This window comes from Spermophilus citellus (genome assembly GCF_964194105.1).
Source record: "Spermophilus citellus genome assembly, chromosome: 10".
Taxonomy (NCBI): Eukaryota; Metazoa; Chordata; class Mammalia; order Rodentia; family Sciuridae; genus Spermophilus; species Spermophilus citellus.
In genome coordinates, this window is record NC_138197.1 from 112,104,069 (window position 1) to 112,128,306 (window position 24,238).

General features: G+C 39.3%; 1 protein-coding gene across 2 annotated transcripts in view; it reads right to left on the reverse strand.

Annotated features, from left to right (window-relative positions):
- Positions 1-24,238, reverse strand: part of FGD6 (FYVE, RhoGEF and PH domain containing 6) — a 111,610-nt gene that overhangs the window by 63,121 nt on the left and 24,251 nt on the right. The window contains exon 3 of one of the 2 annotated variants that reach the window (XM_081309293.1): positions 6,451-6,604. In XM_081309293.1, the coding sequence (XP_081165419.1) occupies positions 6,451-6,604 (154 nt within the window). Of the gene's footprint in view, positions 1-6,450; positions 6,608-24,238 lie in introns of both variants that reach the window. The other variant, XM_081309292.1, reaches the window with a different exon arrangement.

Here is a 24,238-nt window from a genome sequence, read left to right on the forward strand (position 1 = left end):
AAAATACCTGAGATAAAAAACTTGAAGGGAGGAAATGTTCATGGTCTCTGCAGTTTGGATCCATGGTCACTTAGTGTTGCTTTGGGTCCATGGCAACATGACAGAAGCATGTAGCAGAGGAGCTGCTCAGCTCCTGGCAGCCAGGAAACACAGAGAGAAAGACAGGAAGGGGCCAGGGTTCCCAAAGTCCCTTAAAGGGCATGCACCCAATGACCTACCTTCCTTCCACCAGACCTCACCTTTGAAAGGTCCTACCACCTCCCAACAGTGCCACAGCCAGGCAACCAAGTCTTTACCACATGGGCCTTTGGGGATTCAAACAACAGCACTGTCCTTCAACCCTGCCTCCTTATCTTGCTTGTGCTATCACAGTAGCCTGTCTGGTTTACTCGGCTACAGACTAAATGCTCTGCCATCTATGCTCTACATCACCACAAGGAAAATATCCTAAAATGCAAATACAATAATGCTAGTTTTTGAACTCATCGCAGCCCCCTGTCACATATGGATAACCAAGACCAAACTTTCCTTTGCCATGTAAGTGAGGCACCTCACAAAGCATCAGCCATCCCTGGCTGCTCTCTCCCACCCCTCCACATTGTGTACTCAACTCCAGCCAAACTGGAATCAACCACCTTGTGACTGCAGTGTGCTCCCTTACCTGTCTCCTTCACATGTACCTTTCTTTTGGTTTTGACATCCGGCCAACCATTTCTGCCTGTTATGTTCCAGTGCATCCTTTAAGATAACACCCAAAGGTCTTCTCTTTATGAGGGCTGCCTTGATATTCTCTTCCTGCCACCCCCCAAAGGAAAAGATCACTCTCTTGTTCACAGAATATGTACAGGGCTTTACTCGGTGGATTGTGTTTATTTCCTGAAATGTCCCAATTCCCTCTAGTCTATGACTTTACTCACCCTGGTACCTGCAGATAGCTCGGCACCTGAGCTTCTGCATGGTTAAAATTCAGGCTTAAGTAAATGTGAACAAGGGTGGCTGCCACCTTCTCGGAATCGGAAGACCAGGACATTGTTTTTACTATATACTGCCTAACATAAAAATGCAAATGTAAATAAACTAAAAACTTCTGTCACTTAAAGGAGTAGCATGCTGCACTAGATGATTAGGCCTTTTCCAATTTCAGAATAATGGAAGTCTATTTATTCAATTATCTATTTTGCCTCTTAAACTAGGAAAAGTAACAAGCTAAATAAAGAAAGATGATTATTAGAAAATGAATCAATGGATTACAATCCTTTTCAAAGAACACAAAAAGTCTGAGATAATAAAAAGTCAAAAGAAAATGTGAAGTTTCTAGAGTACCTCCAACTTGTACAAATAAGGGACTGATTCTGACCAACTCGAACAATGATGAAAACACACCTCACAGTAAACCTCAAGAAAGGCCAAGTTTGGCATCTCAAATTTTCGGTTAATCAAAATTCTCACTTAAATGGTATCATATTTCAAAGCAGACTGCCTGTTAAATAACAGCATCTTCCAGAAATACACTGCTGTGGAAGTTGCAACATGAGACACAAACAAATGAAATTACTTTGTCAAGGTCATAAAGCAAATCAAACACATTCCAGAGCAGAACCTTTAATCTGAAATCTAGTTGTATGCTCTGATCTCAGTAATGGCCCAACTTGTTAAGTTCTTAACTATGTTCTTCTCTTTTCATATTTGTTCACTATGGTGCTTCATAAAATGTATCCACTACTCTTTGACAGAATTATTAAAAGGCCTCTTTCTATCCTACTCAAGAGATTTAATAAAATGAAACAATGTTAACCTCCAGACCTACCTGACAGCATCTCTTGTTCCTTAAGTTACCCCAAAGATGAGGTGAATCATGACCAATATCTAAAGGACAATGCTCTCTTCAGTTCTCACCCTTCTATTCTGGAGGGAATACACGACAAGCTATTTTACACAGATGATTTGGAAAAGGACAAGAAAACAAGCAGAACAAAAAGGGTGAATATTCTAACCATGAAGAAGCAGAATAAATCCCTCATTTTTTCCCCCTTCAGTACTGGAGATTGAACCGTGAGCACTTTATCACTGAGCCACATCCCCAGCCCCTTTTATGTTTTGAGAGAAGGCCTCACTAAGTTAATGAGGCTGGCCTTGAATTTGTGATCCTCCCGCCTCAGCCTCCTGAGTTGTGTGCATCACCATGCCTGGCCACCTCAATTTTTAAACAAACAATTATCAAGTGCTGAAAGGAAACAATGAAAAATATAAAACTAAGAAAATTTGGAAAAAGAGACAACAGAGAACAGCATGGCTCATTACCGCACCTGTTATAATTTGGATATAAGAGTCCCCCAAAGGCTCATGTATTAAAGACTTGGTCCCCAATGCAGCAATGTTCAATGGTGGGGATTTTGGGGGAAGTGATTGGATCATGAGGGCTCTGACATCATGGAGGGATTACTGCAATGAGGGATTCATAATTTGATGGCATTATTAGGAGGTGCTAAAAACTGTGGAAGTGGGGTCTTCTTGGAGAAAGTGGTCATGGGGGGAACACCCTAGAAGGGTATGTTTTGACCCTGAACACTTCTGTGCTCCCTCTCTGGTTCCCAGCTGCCATGAGCTGAGCAGCTCTCCTCCACCATGCTCTTCCACAATGATGCTCTCAGCCCCACCTCGGGCCCAAAGCAATGGAGCTACCAACCCTGGACTAAAACCTCGGAACCCCTAAGCTAAAATAAATATTTCCTTCTTTTTTTTTTGAATTTTTAATATTTATTTTTTAGTTCTCAGTGGACACAACATCTTTGTTGGTATGTGGTGCTGAGGATCGAACCCGGGCCGCACGCATGCCAGGCGAGCGTGCTACCGCTTGAGCCACATCCCCAGCCCCAATATTTCCTTCTTTAAATTGTTTTTCTCAGACATTTTGTCACAGTGATGAGAAGCTGACTAATTTACCAACCCAAACATGTCCCATTGAGCTTTCTGAGAATGATGTACCAATTTGTTAATAGAGATAGATTTGGGTCAAAAACCCCAATTCAGGGCATTCTAAGGCAAATTACTTAACCTATCTAAAACTCTTTTTCTTCATGGGAAACAAACAGGACATGGGTCAGATGTTTATAATAGAGTGTTATGATGTGCAGCCACAGCACAGGGACAAGCAACGACACACAGGAGTGGGAGAATGCTAATTTCCATTTCTTTTTTTTTTTAATAGCTTTATTTTATTTATTTATTTTTATGTGGTGCTGAGGTTTGGACCCAGATCCTTCGCACATCCTAGGTGAGCACTCTCCCGCTGAGCTACAACCCCAGCCCCTAATTTCCATTTCTTGTGTGGTACCATTTTTACCATTAAGGAGAGTAACTTTTTGAATTCCTACTTGCTTTTTCTTCACAAAAGACAAATAAGGGCACAACAGTTCCTACCCTTTCTTTTTCCTCTTACAAATTTGGGCAAGTTCATGAGGAAAATATTACTGGCATCTAGATATACATCAGTGATTAGCACTGACAGACACACTGGTTATACGTCCAGGATATATGCCACCTGAAATAGTTTGAACTCTATCTCCTTAAGAGGTCCCAATGCATTTGGAAATAGGGTCATTGCAGATAAGGCAAAGTGAGGTCATACTGACATCCAATATGCAGATAGAAAACCGGTAACTCCATTACTATTTGTCGACATCCAGGTTTTTTTTTTTTTTTGGTGGTGGGGGGGTGTACTAAGGATTGAACCCAGCGGTGCTTAACCACTGAGTCACATCCCCAGCCCTTTTTATTTTATATTTTGAGACAGGGTCTCCCCAGTTGCTCGAGATCTTGCTAAATTGCTGAGGCTGGCTTTGAACTTGCAAGCCACCTGCTTCAGCCTCCTGAGCAGCTGGGATTATTGGCATGCACCACCACACCCCCAGCTAACATCCTGATTTTTTTTTTACTTTTTTGTGTGACATAACTTTTTTTGTTCAGTCACCTGAAATTCACGTGGATAGAGAGACTGGTATAAACAAACTGATTTTAAAAAACTATTTAACCAAAGTCATTCAGCTAGTAAGTGGCAGAACTGAGGCTGAAACATAGGTCTTAGGATAGTAACTTTCAAAATTTCTATTAAAACACAATAGTACCTTATATATAAACAAATTTCATATTTACATTAAAGAGAAGGCAAACGATATGTATTTATTGGTAAGGTTACATAAAGCTTGATTTGTGATGTTTAAGATCTTGTTCATTTGTTTTAATATAAACCAATAATTATATTTTAATATAAACTTCTAAAGGAGGAAAACTATTATCCCTGGCATCAGGTGAAAATGTTACATGATTAACTAAGAGACAGACCACTTTTAACAGGGATATTGCACTGCGGCACAACTAAGGACATAAAACAATAAAATAAATACAGGAAGGGAAATGAAAGGCAGGCACTAATACAAAGGAAGAAACTCTGGGAGTCTCCATGACCACAGAATGACTGAGTCAACCAGACAGTGTTAGGACAGGCGGCTGTGAAGAGGCAGATACAACAAGGTTAGCAATTACTCCTCCTTCACACCATGTATCAGCACCGTCCCCTGTAGACATGGAAAACAATTTTGGTCACTACTTCAAGTATGTGGAGAAACTGGAAAAAGGCTCAAGCAAGAGAAATGAAAAGAACAAAACAGGGGCTGGGGATGTGGCTCAAGCGGTAGCGCGCTCGCCTGGCATGCGTGCGGCCCGGGTTCGATCCTCAGCACCACATACCAACAAAGATGTTGTGTCCGCCGAGAACTAAAAAATAAATAAATAAATATTAAAAATAAAAAATAAAAAGAACTTCTTTAAAAAAAAAAAAAAAAGAACAAAACAATAGGTATTTGTTAGGAAGTGAAAGAACATGAGGTTGCTTATTAAGGAGAGTAAAAGTTGATTTAATTATGACCCTTAGAGAAGACCGTTTGAATGCTCTTCTTCAAATATGTCACAGGTTCTGGCTTTTACCAGTCATTTAAATTTCAAACAAATATCAGTTTCTCAGATGCTTTTTCCAAAGCAGCCTCCTCAGTTTCTGGCATGTCCTCTGTTTTGTTCCCTGCATTGGTTATAACCCTGAAATTCTTCTTGAATGTGTACTACAAAAGCACGGATGGTAAGCACAGCTTATTTCTGGTTAATACCGGTGGCACTGGGAACTTGGTGGGTATTCTACACAGGTGTGTAGAATCCCGTCCAAGAGGCACCAACATGCCAACATGAAAAATGAGTTTTCAAATTAATGCATGACCAATACTGTCAAGGCACAGGAATCATTACTTGACAGTCAAAACAAAACCCACAGACTGCTGTGGGATGCAGTGAATCCTTGGATCAGTCATGCATCTGTCTTAGGAGTTTTACAAAATCCATTCACCTAAATAATTTCTAGTGGTGACTCCCAACACCATGATCAATACTTGAGAGCATAGAAATGAAGTCTCATTAGCAATAAATCATTGATTGATAAGTTCTTACTGCGTACTGGACAGGGTTCTACAGTTTTTCATATATCAACTTGATTAATCCTTATAATTCTATAAGTACTAACCTATTTTTCATCTACAAAGTGGCATCTTTAAGCTAAAGAGGTTGAAAAATCAGCCTGCAGTTACCCAGTTTGTAGCTGGTAAACTCTGGGACTCAGATTCAGATAACTGCACTTGTGCCATTCATTAAAGGTGGAAGTGAATTTAAACACAGAAAAAAATGTTCAACAGGAAGCATAGCAGATCGATTAATTATGGCACAGGAGTTAGGTGACGCGGACTTTCTGCATGGCTTGACTTACTGTGAGGATTCTTTCAGATTTCATCTTTCTGTAACCTTGCAGTATATCATGGGGATATTGCTACTGTACTAATTTTCTCCCTTTCAAAATGTCTTTATTCAAAAATGTAAAATAAATATTCATGTCAAACTGCGGCATTATAATTAATTTCCCCATGACACATTTTAAACAATGACCAACACACAGACAATCTTCATATATGCCATGTTCCTCCCAAACATACACACATACTGGATGATTTCAAAGCAAATGATGATTGTACCGGAACAGCGATCTTTAGTCTATCCCTAAAAAGATGTGTTTGAGTTTGAAATGCATATAATTCCTTTCCTTCAAGAAATCTAAGAACTGGTAGCAGTATCAGGAGTAATCCAAACAGGGGTTTTTATTATCCAAAAAAAAAAAAAAAGGTAAAAGACATTGGTAAAAACAATTTCTCAAAAATCACTAAGTCTTTATTTGGAAACATGATGACATTTTAGGTGCTACATTAGAACAGGAATTAAGTTTAAACTTGACAAATGTTGTAAAAGATTTAAGAAGCTCACTAGGGTTTTTGTGTCTATCGTGCTGACAAACATTATTCCAAGCACGGTGACAGCCAGAAAGCACATAAGTAGAAACAATTAATCACCAAAACACACCTGTTTATCCTCCAGTGGGTCAGGCTCTCCTTTGCTGGATTCAGAGCTGACATCATCTTCATCAGAACTGTCAATGACTTCCTCCTCCTCATCAGAGGGTAGGTCACCAAGACCAAGGTCGAAATCATCCTGTTCCTCCTGGGATGTTCCAGAACTGCTTCAATAGAAAGTATGATTCAGTCACCTTTAGTAACAAGTGCTGGCAAAACTAAACCAAAATCAACCACCTAATCCTTGTGATGTGAGCAAAGCACATATCTAACGGGTTGGTTCTGAGGGATGGAAATGGTCAGATTGGGCCCATTCCCCTTCCCTTTCCCTGACTTGGCTGTCAAATGCATTCATATTCATGTTGGGTTTAAAATTTAATTCAACACCAATTTAATATCGCTTTGATGACAGGGAGGTGGATGAGAAGCAAGTTTCCCAGTTGTCACCATCCTGTGCTTCCATTCACTTTCCCCTAGAAGATCAGGCCTTTCCTCCCATTATAAACCAACAAGCCCCACAGGGGTCGGCTGGCTTACCACAAAGGGCACTGGGAGCACGGGTTCACCAGAAGCGTAACTGCCTCCTTGGGTCTCAGTGTTTAACAACAACAAAACCAAGTACCAAATCTATGCGGGCTGGGAGTAAATAATAATAATAGTAATGATAAATAATCAGCAATGTATGTGCTACTGTGAACAAGTGCCCACCTTCCTGGTTCTCGCTGGTTTGTATGCACATCACAAGACATGGACAGGAATAGGGAAATGCTACAAATTCTCAGGCTCCACTCCACTCTAGACCTGCTGAATCAGAAACCCTAGAGGTGCAGGACCCAGCAAATTGCATTTTAACAAACCTTCCAGGTGATGCTGATTCAGGCCAAAGTCTGAAAACCACAGTAGGCCATTTACCAAGTCCCCCTTGCCAGCCTGATATCAAGGTTTCCCAGTTTGTACTGAGACAGACCTCATGAATCAACAGTCAGAGTTGCAATCCAAACTGTAGGGGGAATTCCACCGGAAAGTTCCCCAGGAAGATGATGGAAATAGTTCTTTCCAGTGTTGGCTGTCAAGACTCAGAAAAAAAAATTGCCTTCAGAAGACGTTTTTTGCTGTCAGTCTACAGGAATATCCGCAGAACAGAAGACTATAGGTGGGGCCAGTAAAAGACCCAAAGAAAACCACAGGGGGAAGCACTCCAGCAGAATAAAGACACTTGCATTCCACTCTGGCTGGCTCTTTCAGCAGGTCACGGGCAGGTCACTCAACTGCCAAGGCTTCAAGTTATGTCTAATGGGAATCTTAAAAACTAAAGATAAAGCTTTTGCCAGTTCCAGATTACACATCGTAGGATACAGATTTGGTCAGAAACCATCCCTGCAGCCCAGGTGGTTGGATGCAGGCAGAAGGCCAAAACGAATGCCTTCCACCATCCAGCATGGGATTTCCTATTACTCAGTGGCCCGGGCCTCAGGGACTCTTATCTCTCAACTAGGTGAGTACACACCTTATCATATCTTTCCGTGACTTGGAGGAGACTCACACCCTGGGGGTGGGGTGAAGAGCAGAAGCTTTCCAGTCAAATCACTGGCAAGATTACTGTCTCTGGGTGCAGGGATAAGAGCCAACCCAGTCTGGTTGTTAGCTGTTGATTTAGATTGGAAAGAATAAATGAGTGTTACTGGGCACAGTGGCTCATGCCTGTAATCCCAGCTACCTGGAAGGCTGAGGCAGGAGGATGGTAAGTTCAAGGTCAGTCTCAGTAAGTTCAAAGCCAGCTTGGGCAACTGAGTGAGAGACCCCTGTTTCAAAATTAAAAATTAAACAAAAATTAAATTAAATTAAATTAATTAAAATCAGAAGGGTTGGGGCTGGGCGCAGTGGCACACACCTAATCCCAGCAGTTTGGGAGGCTGAGACAGGAGGACCACAAGTTCAAAGCCAGCCTCAGCAAAAGCAAGGTGCTAAGCAACTCAGTGAAACCCTGTCACTAAATAAAATACAAAAATGGGCTTGGGATATGGCTCAGTGGTAGAGTGCCCCTGGCCAATCCTCAGTACCAAAAAAAGGCGGGGATCTGGGGGTATGGCTCATCAGTAGAGTGCCCCTGCCTTCAATCCCCAGCACATAAATAAATAGTTAACAAAATATAGGCTTTAAAGTCCATCCACACAGACAGAAGAAATCATACCTTTACTTGTTTGTTTTTCCAGTGCTGGGGCTTGAACCCAGGGCCTTGTGCATACAGGGAAGTTTTCTACCACTTACCACACCCCAGCCCTACTTGTCTTCATCTTAATTTCTTATCTCTTTACATCTCCTAAAACCCTGTCAACATATGTTTGATTTCTGAGCAGCATCAGCATCACCTACAAGCTTTTTTTTTTTTTAAGAGAGAGGCAGAGAGAGAGAGAGAGAGAGAGAGAGAGAGAGAGAGAGAGAGAAAATTTTTTAATATTTATTTTTCAGTTTTTGGCGGACACAACATCTTTGTTTGTATGTGGTGCTGAGGATCGAACCCGGGCCGCACGCATGCCAGGCAAGCACGCTACCGCTTGAGCCACATCCCCAGCCCACCTACAAGCTTCTTAAAAATGCAAAATCTCAGCCCCTACTCCAACCTACTGAATCAGAATCCGTTACAACAAAACTCAGGTGACAGGTGAGAAGTTCTGCTCTAAGGGCTTTACAATCAGCACATCTGTGGACTGTTATGGATGCCATGGCATAAGAATTTTGGAGAATTAGAACAGGGCTGTGGCACTGTGAAGAAATCAGATTTATTTTGTCTAGGGAGCTGAAAGGTTTTTCTTCTTCACACATTTTGAAGGCTACTATTAAGACAGCTAACACATCCATTAGGGATACAAAAGGGATTAAAGTACAAGAGTTAACATTTAAGATCAAGGAGATGGCTGGATGCAGGGCGCATCCATATAACAGCTGGGTGAGTCTAATGTTTTTGTGTTTTTCAGTGCTTTTCATGTATTTTATGTATAAATCACAAAGTTGAATTTCGACTATTTTTAAGACAAAAGTCTGTTAAGCTTTTTTACTGTAAAGAATTGTTATGCATATCTATTATTTTGTGATATTTATTGCAAAAGACTGGAAATGCTTTTGTCTGAATATAACAAAATATCAATACTTAATGGGAAGTGAAGTGACAGGAAGAAAGTATTATGTAACTATAATGCAGAAAATATATTAATTAATAATTTTAAAAAACCATAATGCCATGAAATAGCAGCAGACTTTTAGTTCTCCAAATTCTTTCCCTGCTGAAAAGCTTCCCTGACCTCCTTCTGTGTATCCCAAATTGGCCCACTGTCTCTTCTGAATCCTATTCCATCTCATTCCACTGGTGACATATTGTTTTCCTCATTAAAATGCAAACTCCCAAGGATCAGGAAATTGTGTTTCTTACCAGAATCCCTAGCAGACTGCCTGAAATACAACAGGCCCCCAAGGATTTCTCCCCACTTCTCAGTAGTGCAGGTGCCCCGAATCAGAGTGGTTACATTAGGGGAATAGAGATGAAGGAATGGATGTAAGGAAAAAACCTATGGAAGACTTGCAGGCTTCAAATACACGTCACTAGCAAGATAAGTGACAGCAACTGAAACAAATAGGAACAGGAACCTACCTAGTTTTAAAGGAAAAAAAATAAAGAGTTTACCAGCAAATCAGGAAAGACGGCATCTAGGATCCACATTTATATATTCGTTTCTAAAACAATTAAATTGTTTCCTTACATAATTGTTTAAAGCTTTTTAATCAACTTAGATTAAAATTTTAGACTTCTGATAAAGAAACACAGATTACCTTTTCTTTTTGGAGGGTACTAGGAATTTAATCTGGGGTGCTTTACCACTGAGCCACATCCCTAGCCCCTTTTTATTTTTAAATCTTGAGACTTAGGGTCTCACTAAGTTGTTTACGATCTTGCTAAATTGATGAGGCTGGTCTTTAATTTGCAATCCTCCTGCCTCAGTCTCCCGAGTTGCTGGGATTACAGGTGTGCATCACTGCACCCAGTTCTAGAAACACGGATTCCTTACTGATACCACTCATGTAGTTAGGGCACTTCTTTTATTCTTTTTATTTCCTTCCCAATGTCACGGAAATAACACCCCAAAACTGTCTGCTTGGTGAGTTAAAGTAACAGGACATAGTGCTTTCTCCACATCTTCCTGCCTAGTTAGTTCACGATTTGATAGTTAGAAGTACAAGGAAAGTGAGACGCAACAGAAACTAGAACAAAGGCCCAGCTCTATTTGCCCAGACCATCCTCCCTAACTCAAATATGCTTCTGAAGGGAGCCCAGTGTCTAGAAAATTTAAAAAAGCCAGAGACATCATTCCTACTGATAGGCTCTGTCCTTCAGTTCCACATGTCAAGATCTATACAGTTGGAGTGAGAAATACTCAATGCCATCACTTTTTAAAAAATATATGCTTGATTTTTTTCTAGGTTTTCTATATTGAAACAGAACATCCTTCATTGGAAGTACACCAGATTTCTCTTTCAGGTAACATGTCTTATCAACAGTTCTGTCTGAGACAGAATTGTCTTTTGAAAAAATATTTAGCCAATTTCCTCTAGGAGTTTTTAGGAACATAAAACCTGCATGGTGTTGAGCCAGGCCTAAGGGTTGCCAGGGTTCATCACAAAAACGTCCTTGTGAACCTCCACTAAATTGAAAATCCCAGCAAGGGTTAGAGGGAGAAGAACAAGGACAGCAGCCAGAAGGGAAGGAAGCCAAGTTAACTGCAGAAAGATCTCAAAGCTCTGTTACGGACATTTTTAAGTTACCTTGTTCACCCTGATTTGACTCTAAATCCCTTAACCGAAGAACACTGTATATAATTCCTCCACATTTGAAGTTCAAAAGAAATTCATCCCAATACCCTCACCTTCAGAAGTTTCTTTCATTTCCAAGTTACAACGTGTAAATCTGAATTTCTGTGGTCTTCCTCTTCCTCTGCCGTCTACTGCTGGCCCAAACTGAACAGAACCCACTAGTCCTCAGGATGTTGTTACAATTCATTTCGAATGCTGTCTCATTGTGATTTTGTGATTATGTGTTTCCTTTGGCTGCTTTCAAATTTATCACAGAATGAGTGGAAAAAACTCTCAAAGACCCAAAGGATGGACATGACATGGAAAACTTAGCAAAATATTTTTAAAATAAAATATATAATAATTAGTTATGATAATATGCTAACAGCATAAATATTTTTAAGAGAGAGTGAGAGAGGAGAGAGAGTGAGAGAGAGAGAGAGAGAATTTTTTTTAATATTTATTTTTTAGTTCTCGGCGGACACAACATCTTTGTATGTGGTGTTGAGGATTGAACCCGGGCCGCACGCATGCCAGGCGAGCGCGCTACCGCTTGAGCCACATCCCCAGCCCCTAACAGCATAAATTTGGTTCACAATTTTCACAGACCATTATTCCTATTTAGTTTCACCAAAAACCTTTATACTCTACTACTTTCATTTCCTTATAAAACTATAGATTCCAGTGTCATGGTGAAACCATGCATCAAGTCAATAGAAAACTTCAATTTAAGCACCTTTCTTATTCTCCTTTTCGAGTCCTCCTTGCAATTACACAGAATTTCTCGAATTTTCTCCATTCTCCACTCAAATGATTTTCTTGGGAATGACCCCTAAAAATGAGGAAGGCATTGCTCTAATTCTTTTTTTTTTTTTTAATGTTTTGTTTTGTTTTTTTTTAAGAGAGAGAGACAGAGAGATATTAATATTTATTTTTTAGCTTTTGGCGGACACAACATCTTTCTTGGTATGTGGTGCTGAGGATCGAACCCAGGCCGCACGTATGCCAGGTAAGCGTGCTATCGCTTGAGCCACATCCCGAGCCCCCATTGCTCTAATTCTTTTAGGGAACATGATACAACTTGTGAAATAAGCACACGTGACCATTTTATCCTCTAATAGAACAGGAATCACATATTCATGTCCTGTCTTTAGGTTTTCCACACAGAGGATCTTGCATAATTATGTCAAATATGTGCAGAGCCTGTGTGACAGAACATAGAAGCCAAGAGATAATACAGAGTTTGAGGCAAAATTATCTGACCTGAATAACATCAGGTTCAACAAGTAAAACTCCTCTGCAGGGAGGTAAACCAGATGATCTGGTAGGTCTTCCCCAGAGCTGAGACCAAAAGAAACATGTAAAGGATCATGGAAAATAGTGGGTGCTGATGCTCTTACTAGACAGTACAAGAACAGAAATCCTTCCCCCCCAAAAAAGAAGTATGTATATAAATTGTTAATCTTGCCTAAATATTTTTGCCTAAAATTTTTACTTAAAGGTTAAAGCAAACTTTATTTTGTTTAAGAAAATGAATGATTTAATTACCTTGATCTCAGATAAAACAAACAAAAAAATCTGGAGCACATATGAATAGTGTAATAACTATTTTGAGTTAAACTATTTAATATAGAATTAAAGTAAATAAAATCATTAAAATACTTATAAGGAGGGCTGGGATTGTGGCTCAGTGGCAAAGTGCTCACCCAGCACGTGCAAGGCCCTGGGTTCGATCCTCAATACAACATAAAAATAAAGGTATTATGTATAACTACAACTAAAAAATAAATATTAAAAAAAAATTTATGGGCTGGGGATGTGGCTCAAGCGGTAGTGCACATGGCCTAGCATGTGCAGGGCGCTGGGTTCAATCTTCAGCACCACATAAAAATAAAATAAAGGGGCTGGGGATGTGGCTCAAGCAGCAGCGCGCTCGCCTGGAATGCGTGCGACCCGGGTTCGATCCTCAGCACCACATACAAACAAAGATGTTGTGTCCGCCGAAAACTAAAAAATAAATATTAAAAAAATTTAAAAAAAAATAAAGATGTATCTACCGAAAACTAAAAAAATAAATATTAAAAAATTCTCTCTGTCTCTCTCTCTCTCTTTAAAAAAAAATATTTATAAGGATAAGCACAACAGGAGTTTGTTAACCAAAAGAAAGAAGGAGTAAATGAAAAGCATTAGATGTTTTCATTAGTGTTTTATTTTTGGTCATAAATTTTAGAGGTGTTAACAACCAAGCCTTGAAAACTAGCAAGCAAAGCTTCTATGGCTTCTGAAAGAGAAGCCACACAAAAATACACAGCTTCCCTGAAATATGAACTAGAGACTGTTCAAAACTACTCTGGGTGACCTTGTTAGGAAGGGTACCAGGTTTCGAGGACTTTGAGAGGCAGGCCTGATTCGCTTTTCAGGGCCTATCTCCTCCACCCTTAGGAATGCCCACACCATTGCCCTCCCCAGGAATGCATTTATGATCAGGATTCTTAAAACTGTACCCTACTGATTAAAAACAAAATTACCTTCTGTATCATTTTAAATAGTCCTCACAGGGCAACTCTAAAAAGGGCTTGAAAAGCAAATGGCTTTCAGCATTTCTTAAAGTAGAAGAGTGCCTATCAAGAAGCCTGCATTCCTTTTATGTAATTATATTTGAAAGTCATTAGGTTTAATTACAAAAAAAAAGCCATTTTAAAAGAGTTTACAGCAATGGCCAGTAATAGGGGACTGGTTAAGTGAATAAACTGGGGTATTTCCAAAAAAACAAACTGCCAAGCAACCATCTAAAAAATGAGGCAGGACTATGCACCGAAACATGACTGCTCTCCAGGAAATACTGCTAGGCTAAAAAGAAAAGAGCAGGGCTGGGGCTGTAGCTCAGTGGCAGAGCACTGGCCCAGCATGAGTAAGGCACCTTGGAAAAATAAATAAATACAATAAAGGTATTATGTCCATAAAAAAGAAAAGAGCAGGGGTAGGGGTTGTGGCTCAGCGGTAGAGTGTTCGCCTAGCATGTGCAAAGTCCTGGGTTCAATCCTCAGCACCAAATCAAAATGAATAAAACAAAGGTATTGTGTCCAACTACAACTAAAAAATATTTTAAAAAAGAGCATAGAGTGCTCCCATTTGTGTATATGTGTGTGTGTATATATATGTATTTACAGTATATATGCATGTATATATAAATACACATACACACAACACCACACAATTAAAAAATGTGTTTTTGGGGGACTAGGGATGTAGTTGAGTTGAAAGAATGCTTGTCTAATATATGAGAGGCCATGGGTTTTATCCCCACTGCATTAAAAAAAAAAAAATGCTATCTACTACTACTTGGTACTTTACTACTGAGATCCATCCCCATCCCTTTATATTTTTTAATGTGAGACAGAGTCTCGCTAAGTTGCTGAGGTGGCCTTGGACATGTGATTCTTCTGCCTCAGTCTCCCCAGTGCCTAGATTACAGACATGTGCTACCATGTCCAGCTAAAAAAGTGCTTTTTAAATATACATAAGAACATATACTCATGTACAAATATGCTACCATATCCACAGGCTATCCCTGGAAAGACTCACAAGAAAGTGCCTTTGCGACTAAAGTCCTGAGGTGAGAGGAGGACTTCATTATCTACCCTTTGGTGTATTTTTAAAAAATGTTATCACACGCATTATCCCTTTTTCAAAGACCACCCCAATACCGCACAGAGAAATTCTGAAAAGTCTCTCTCACTCACACACACACACACACACACACACACACACACACATTTCTGTCATATGTCTACAAACTCTTTGGGGATATTTTATTTCCTTTCCACAGTGATGAAAATTAAAAAGAAAAATATTCTTGCCCTGTTCTTCCCCTTTTATCTGCCCAACCCACAGGCTTAGAAGTTTGCCTATTTTCATGGTTGCCTTTAAAGAAAAACAAAACAACAACAACTTTTAACTCTTAGGTTGCTAATATGTAAATATGGCCCTCTCTTAGTCTATAGGGGTTTGTCAGGGAGAATCACTAGCATAGGTCTTTAAATAATGGAAGGAGTCCCTTCTTCTAGGTTATAGAGGACTTTACAAAGGAAAAAAGAGGTCAGTGTGTAGGGGTCACAGAATAACCACAACACACCGTCAGTGTGGGCATCTCCCACAGCACCCTGCCTTGTGGAAGAGCTGCCTGGCCTGCAAGGGAAGAAGGCCATGCCCTCCAGGCTCCCGGTTCTCTCTTTATGACGCAGGCAGAGTCCACAGTTGAACACAGTCCAACAGACACTCTTGCCCCAGCTGACCCAGGTCAGGCCTGAGCTGTTCTAGTTAGAAATGAATAAACTGTTATGAACATGTATCCTAAAACAAGCACTAGCTAAAATAATTATCACATTTAATTGCCAGCAATTTTGCTATCTTAGAATTTGGAGGGCTTTAGGGAATGACTCCTTAAGATGCTCTTCAAGAGATGTGTACTGGCCTGGGGTTGTGGCTCAGCAGTAGAAAGCTTGCCTAGCACTTGTGAGGCCCTGGGTTCAATTCTCAGCACCACATAAAAATAAATAAATAAAATAAAGGTATTGTGTCCAACTACAACTAAAAAATAAATGGCTTCGGAGGCTGAGGCAAGAGGATCCTGAGTTCAAAGTCAGCCCTGGCAACTCAAAGAGGCCCTAAGCAACTCAGTGAGATCCTGTCTCTAAATAAAATATTAAAGAGGGCTGGGGATGTGGTTCAGTAGTTAAGCACCCCTGGGTTCAATCCCTGGTACAAAATAACCAAAAAAAAAGAAATGCAGACTAAAATGTTTTTGTTAATACAAATAGAAAAGTATTCTACTGAGCTTAAAACTGCCTTCAATAAAATGCAGATTTCCAATGCAGTTTTGTCACTGTAGCAAAGATGATATTATTTTTATTGAAAAATAAAAAGGTTTTAGATAAAGTCAGGTTGGCCTAACATCATTTCTCCCCTTTGTCTCCCCATGATGAAAGTATAACTACTTAGCATCAGAACAAATAAAGGCCACTAGAAATAAACAATGAGGATGAGATGGCTACATGAGAGTGCTTCATATTTACACACCCATTCCCTCTCAAGCATATATTTATATATACATATATATGTATTTTATAACACTTAAATATATAAAGTAACTATACCATTTCTTTTTTTCCCTGTAATACTGAGGACTGAACTCAGGGGTATTTTACAACTGAGCTACACCCATCCCCAGCCCATTTAAATTTTCTTTTCCTTTTTTTTAATTTTTGAGACAGGGTTTCACTAAGTTACAGAGGCTGCCTTGAACTTGAATTCTCCTGTCTTAGCCTTACTCTCTCAATAATTCTCCTGTCAAGTAGCTGGGATTACAGGCATGTGCTACCAGGCCTGGCCATTTTTTTGTTATGCCTTTTATTTCAATTAAATATTTATTTAGGGCCTATTATGTTTCATTTGTTTTAGGGCCTCATTTAGGCCCTAAATCATCTATTAGGTGCAGATCATCTATTAGAATTACTTGTAGATAATGTTAAAACATAAATTCTAACATGACTTCTTTTTATTTTCCTGTTGAATGAGACTTTCCTAAACAGATAAATTAAAAAGGACTTTGGGATAACCATGGTAATTAAGATGAAGGCAGGGACTACTTTCTAAAAAAGAAAATAAGGTTAGGGATATAGCTCACTGATAGAGTTCTTGCCCAGCATTCGAGAGTACGTGGGTTCAATGCCCAGCACATCAAAAAATAATAATCATGCATGCATGAAATAATCAGCATACACGAGGCCCAATATGCTGGGTTCAGTCCTGGGGGTGGGGATGGGGAACAATGAAGAAAAGAAAATAACTAAAAGTTAGTGCATGCTAAATGTTAAATGCAGACACTAAGAACTATGGAGCCAGAGACAGAAGAGACCGAAAGTACCTTATCCAGGGTGCAGCAGTCATTGAGATTCAAAGTGACTGCACTTGAGAAGTGACTCTAACAAATGAAGGAGGAGCAAGATATTCTGAGTGGGAGAGGCCTGGAGGGGAGGTGTGACAGAGGGCTTAGAGGCAGGATGGAAGTGATGTGGAAGGGGACCTGGATGCGGGTGCATGGGAAAAGTGTGGGGAGGGCATTTCTGCACCATGTGAGGTGAGAGACCACCAGGAGACACAGAGAGGTAGCTATTGCCAACATGGTTGGCAAGCAGCTGAGGTAGAAGAACAGCATCCATCCACAATGGCAGATCCAAACTCAACCCTTCCAGCGGCTGTGCCAGGTGCTAACACCAGGGTAAGGAACCTACCAGGGGAGCTGGCCTGGTTGTTGAGAAAGTGAAGAAAAGGCTCACTTTTGATTACCTTCTCTAACAGCCCTGGCCTGTGTCGGGTGCACACGCCACACGGTTTCCTCTAATATCTTGTCATAATCCTAACTGACCACTGGAAAGTGGTGAGACTTCTGGAAAAAATGACCACATCCTATGCTCTTGATCATGACTCAGTAGAAAACCACTGCAGTGGCAGGCATTAAGGCCCAGTAATACATTCTGCCTTGACAACAACTGGGGGAAACCAGGAGCCCCTGAACAGCCTAGCCCCAAGTTCCCCTTCCCACCGTTTCCGGGGAAAAGTTCTCCTGGTCAAATAACCCTGTTTATCCTTGAATGATGGGCTTTAGTGCCCTGCAAGCCCCTGGGATTACTCAAATGAGCCAATTGTATACTCCTGTAAGCACCAGAGGGTGGGTGCATGAGACACCTACCTTTTTAATACCACAAAGCCTGCCTCCCACAGCCCCTGGGTGTTTATTTTGTCCCAAGTGTAATCCTCAGGTAGCACTGCTGGTATGTGTGTCCTCCTCCTGAAGCCTATGAACACAGATGACGAATAAACTGTTGTTGGTCTTCCAGTGTTTGACCATCACCATGACCTAGGACGGGGTTCCCTCCCTCACTAATGTGGTGAAGAGAAAGTAATTAAGCAGAGCACTGATGGTTTTTAATAGGATTATCCTAAGAAGTCACATTGAGGGGTGTTCTAAAGTTAGCTTCGTTTATACCTGATTATATTTTGCATAAACATCCAAAAGACTCTGCCATGATAAACTGAAGCAAGTTTCCAATCAAAGACATTAACATTAGCTGTTACAGAAATCTGACATTCTCCACTTATGTTAAATGTTACATCAAATACAGACCCCTCTATAGTAACAGTGAATTACAAGGAAATCAGTAGTTTAACCCAAAGAATGTCTGCTTTCTAATAGGAACCACAAACACAAATGGGATTTCTCTCTGTCATGGAGAAAAGGGTAGGAGGCTTCATTGGGAGCCCATTAAGAACCAGAGAAGTGGGAATTAAACTGTGCCTCATGAATAAATTCAATCCCTTCCTTATTTACAACTAGGTAGGAACATTCCATTTGCCACTTCTCTTTCTGAGGTAGATCCACAAAAGATCTCTCTTAAAGATCTACTGTAGACCAGGAATGAATCACCAACCATCCCAGAGACCTACATGAAACCTCTTTCTTTCTGAGAGCACTGTGGACACAGGTCCATTTTCTCAAAATTGGAGGTTGAAGAGGCACAGGGGAAGGGCATGGCTTTCTTCTGCCACTCTTATCCTACACACCAGTGTATCATTCCACCAGCTACAATGTTGACGAGCTCCCCGTGTTTATTTTTAGCTTCTTTGACCTGGAAATTAAAGAAAAACCAAAACATTTCTATAACTGAGATAACATGAAAGAGCTGGAGTCAGTGAAAATGGAAGGGAAGTGAAAATATGTATTCAGGAAGTGAAATACACAGATCCACTTTTGACAGGATCGCAAACATTTCTTCATATTTTCATAGATTTCTAGGCACAAAGGAAAGGCTATAGAGAAGAGGTACCAGTTTCAGTCTCAGACAGACCTGCATTTGAAGCTGGGCTCCACCAATCACCTGGCTAATAGTAACTGATTAGCTATTTAGGTTACTTAAATCTACACTCCGCTCAACTATAAAATTGAGATACGAGTCCCTGCTGTGAAGATTAAATAAGATAATGTGAATGTGTCTGATACATGCAATGGACAAAATTTTAAAAAACAGACATGAGAAGAAAGAGACCATCAGGGTTCCTTAAGTAAGCAAAATGACAAGAGGAACTAGAATATTTGTTCTTGTTCACCTCTGGTAATCCCAGAACTTAGTATGATACCTGATCTATCTCTTACATGAAATGTACAAATGAATAAACTTTATCTTAATGTTTCACATGTATATGTATACAGTCTAGTATGAGTAGGTAAACCCAACCTGCTGCCTCTCTGCATAATGCATACAATCTAAGAATATTTTTTTTGCACTTTTAAAGAGTGGGAAAAAAATATAACATGAAAATTATGTAAAATCTAAAAATCAGTGTCTACAAATAAAGTTTTATTGGAATACAAACATGTTCATTTGTTTTATACTGTATGTGGCTGATTTTGCACTACACTGGTAAAGCTGAATAGCTAAACAGAAAAACTATGGCCTACAAAGTCTAAATATTTTTCACCTAGCCCTTTATGGAAAATGTTTGCTGAGCTTTGATATAATAGATTACCTGCAAGAAGCAGTATATTTGCTTTGGACCCAAACTGCCTGTGTTTTGAGTCTTGGCCACTTACTAGTTTAATGAAATTTTAGTAAGTCTTTAACCTCCACGTGCATCAATTTTCTCATGCATAAAACGGGGATGATAACAGTGCCTACCTGTTTTTTGTTTGTTTGTTTGTTTTTTTGGTGAGGGTCTGCTTTTTTACTTCCCTCATATATATTTAGAAAAATATATATGAAATAGAGAAAAACAAATTATTGCTGTAGACACTTAAAAATCTATGCATGTATACAAAGCTGCTTCAGAGAGAAGCTTCTGCATTACCAGTCATGTGAAATAGTTTATCATCAGCTTGAATGTTTGAGTAAGGAACTCCTACACAGAGGTCATATGGTCACAGTTTTATAACAAGTCACTCCTAGAGCTTGGTTGCCATGCTAATTTCTCCATTGCTTCTAGATAGTTTACTGCTGTAAAGTAATACTCATAACTCCAAATTACAGTTAGATGCATATCACAATATTATCTCTTATTATTTGTAAAAGAATTTCAGTTGCTAGCATAAATTGGTTACTTTAGAGGATTCATCTACTTTTCAAGCAATTTTTAATTTTTTTTTTTGTTCTTGTAGATGGACAGAATGTCTTTATTTGTTTATTTATTTAATGTGGTGCTAAGGATTGAACCCAGTGCCTTACACATGCTAGGCAAGCACTCTGCCACTGAGCTACAGCCCAGCCCCTTTCAAACAGTTTTAGTCCCTCTTTGGTTAATAATGACCATTTCAATAAGTGACAAAGGCAGAAAAGGGCCTAGGAATGACATTGTCAGTATGTGTTCTGTATGCAAAAAAGCAGCTGATTCCTTTGGAAAATGTGAACTTCATTCTGGAACGGAAAGCAAAGTACCCTTACTTCTTTTCTAAATACAATTTTTTTTCATACTGGACCAAAGTGGAAAGAGCCCAGCAGATTGCATTTCACAACACTGATCACCTGCTCCTAGTCTGGAACCAAAAGCACAAAACAAGGGGAGAAGAAGGAAGGATGAAATTAACATACCAGAAAATTGTAAGAAAAGAAGCAAAGAAGAGAGAAATAAGAGGCAGGTGGAAAGAAAGAGCACCATCCAGATATGTGGGTGCATGTGGCACACGTTCCCATAGACATTTACTAAAGTGCCAGTTGGTCAGACTGTGAATGGCACACAAACCTCAGGGGAGGAAAACAGGGTTCCTGCCCTGGGGAAACTGTGCTGTCAGCCTGTCTTTCTGTATTCCTCAAAGAGAATTAACAGCCTTCTTGGGACACAGTCTGACCACTCCTGAACTTTCCACTTATTCTAAATCTTTCCATATTAAAAATGAAAACAAACAGAACAAAAAAATGCAAATAAAAAACAAAACAAAACCAAAAAACCTTTGGGGAATAATGGGAAAGAAGGGACATTTTATTTTTCACTTTAACTTCAACAACGACAAGAAAGGATTCTATATAATTTTTATAATTAAACAAATTAATACATAATAGAATTGAACATCCCCATTTTTGGGCTGGGGTTGTGGCTCAGCAGTAGAGTGCTTGGCTAGCATGTGTGAATCCCTGGGTTAGATCCTCAGCACCACATATAAATAAATAAAATAAAGATATTGTGTCTACCTACAATTAAATTTTTTTAAAAACAACATTCTCCTTTCAATAATATTAATCTTAATAATTTCAAGCATCCCTTATCCCTTATTAACCACTTTTTTTTTTAAAATACTTGGGAAGAAAGAGTTAAAGACACAGTAGAGGAAGTGTTGGAGACAGGTATCCCCATCTGATGTTTCCCCAAATGCAAAATAATCAGAACATGGTGACATGTGGATTATGGTAAGGGTTTTCAGTACACTTCCTGTAGGCAGTCTCTACATGAACTCTTTTGATTCCCCTATGTACCTCCCACCCCCAGGAAAAATGATAAATTTCCTGTATTTTCTAAGGTACACCCAAGGAAGAAAGACAGTTTTCATCCACAGTTGCAGGTAAGTATGGTAAAGTGGAAGCGTCTGAAAGGCCTACACCTTATGTTCATGGTCATGGAGTTTATTTACAGAATACTCCCAGGATATTAGTAGAATAGACAAGATCTCAAGGAGCAGACTGAAAAGACATAATTTTTAGAATAGTGTACAGAAATACTTTTGCTGCTGCAGTGTTTTGTTTTGGCATCACTGGGGATGGGACCTAGGGCCTCACACATGTGGCAAGTGCTCTGGCACAGAGCCCTTACTTTTTGCTCCTTAAAAGTATGAGGGCTCAGTTAAGAATTTAAAAAGTTTAGAATTACTACTTTCAAGAGTCAATCTAGCTAGGTGTGGTGGTGCATGTCTGTAATCCCAGTGGTTGGGAGGCTGAGGCAGGAGGATCCTAAATTCAAAACCAGCCCCAGCAACTTATCAAGGCCCTAAAGAACTTGGAGAGACCCCATCTCTAAATAAAATTTTTAAAAGGGCTGGGGATATAACTCAGTGGTAAGCATCCCTGGGTTCAATCCCCAGTACAAAAAAAAAGAGTCAATCTAATAAAGTCATATTCAAGAAAATGGCTTAGGCTGGGTGTGGTGGCACATGCCTCTAATCCCAACTTGGGAGGCTGAGGCAGGAGGAGCCAGAGTTCAAAACCAGCCTCAGCAACTTAGTGACACCCTGTCTCTAAATAAAATAAGATGGGGAGGTGGTCCAGTGGTTTCAGTTCCTGGTATTAAAAAAAAAAAAAAAAAAAAGAAAATGGCAATGGTACAAGCCTGTAATTTCAACTACTCAGGAGGATGAGGCAGGAGGATGGCAAATTCAATCTCAGCAATTTAGTGAAACTGTCCCAAAATACAATAAAAATTTTGGCTGGAGAGGTAGCTCAATGATAAAGTGAAGATCTAGCATGTATGAGGCCCTGGATATGATCCCCAGTATCAAACACATTAATAAATAAATAGATACATAGATAGATAAGGGAAAACAGCTAAAATCTCCTTTTATTTATTGTATGAAAGCATCTACAGTTAATCAACTAATTCAGGGGCATAAAAACAAACCAAAGCTAAGGGTGTAGCTCAGTGGTCAAGCATGTTTGCCACGAGCAAGGTCCTAGGTTTGATTCCTAACACCATCAAAAAACTAAAAAAAAAAAAAAAAAAAAAAATATCTTAAGTCATTTTACTATCCCCCCCAAAAAAAGCTCTTGAACTTAGCTACACCTAATATGTTGTGCAATATTTAAATTTCCCACTGCTAAAAGATTTCATGAAAGTATTTTAATGAGATCAAAGTCATTAATAGTCATAGAAAACTTTCATCCTTCATTTTATATTCTTCACTTAAGTAGTAGGGACAATTTTCATTGCAAAAACTTCTTTTAAACTTCCAAAAGATGATGCTCCACACACAGTGAATGTGCAATGAGCACTTGTAAACTACAAATAGTATTTAAAATATTACGAGGAAAGATGTAATCTATGAAGGAGCTTCCACCTGTTGTCTTTGAAAACCCACAAGCACAATTACCTATCTAGGTAAATAGACAAGACATGGCATTTTGTATGTTGTACAGTGAAATAAAAATATGACTTTTCTTAACATTTTTCTAAAAGATGTGGTAGTTCTCTAAGGTAATATTCTTATATATTTTCCATAACAATACTGGATTAGTTCATTCTGGGGTTTGCAGAACACTTTATTTTATTTAAGCCATACTTATGTGTTGTATGGAGACAACAGAGCAAAGAATCTAAAATAGTGTATTTTGGCAGACAGCATGTTCAACTACTGAAACATTTATATGGATTCTCTTGTATTTATATACAAGAGAAAGTGTGTCTTCTATAGCTAAATGATTCTCATCATTTTCCCACAGATACAAAAATTTACCAAGCCCTTCCCTAGGATGAGTTCTGCTAACTCCAAAGTTACCTACGCATTGCCTGATTTTTTCACTTTCAGTCTTACTACTGGGATAGTTCATAGTTCCTTCTTTCAAAATTAGTTTCTTCAAACTTCATATTTTCTTTTTAGTAATAACAATCATCTTTGCATTTTCTGACAAGCACGTGAAGATACCTTAAGATCTATATGACTTAAGACACTGTTAAAAGCTGACTTTGATTGGTGTGGGTATTTAGACCCTATGTCTTCTTTTGGGAAAGAGGTCTGAGTTACACAATCAATGCTTTTTTGCTTAACCATTCCACGATACAACAGATGCTCACTATGTAGTAAATAAAGACAGACACATGTAAGGTCTTTTAACTTAATTTCTTTTCTCCAAGGGAGCTTTGTTTTACCAAATGGCAGTAATTCTCCCAATCAGTGTAACAGCTTTCCAAAATTAACAGATGTT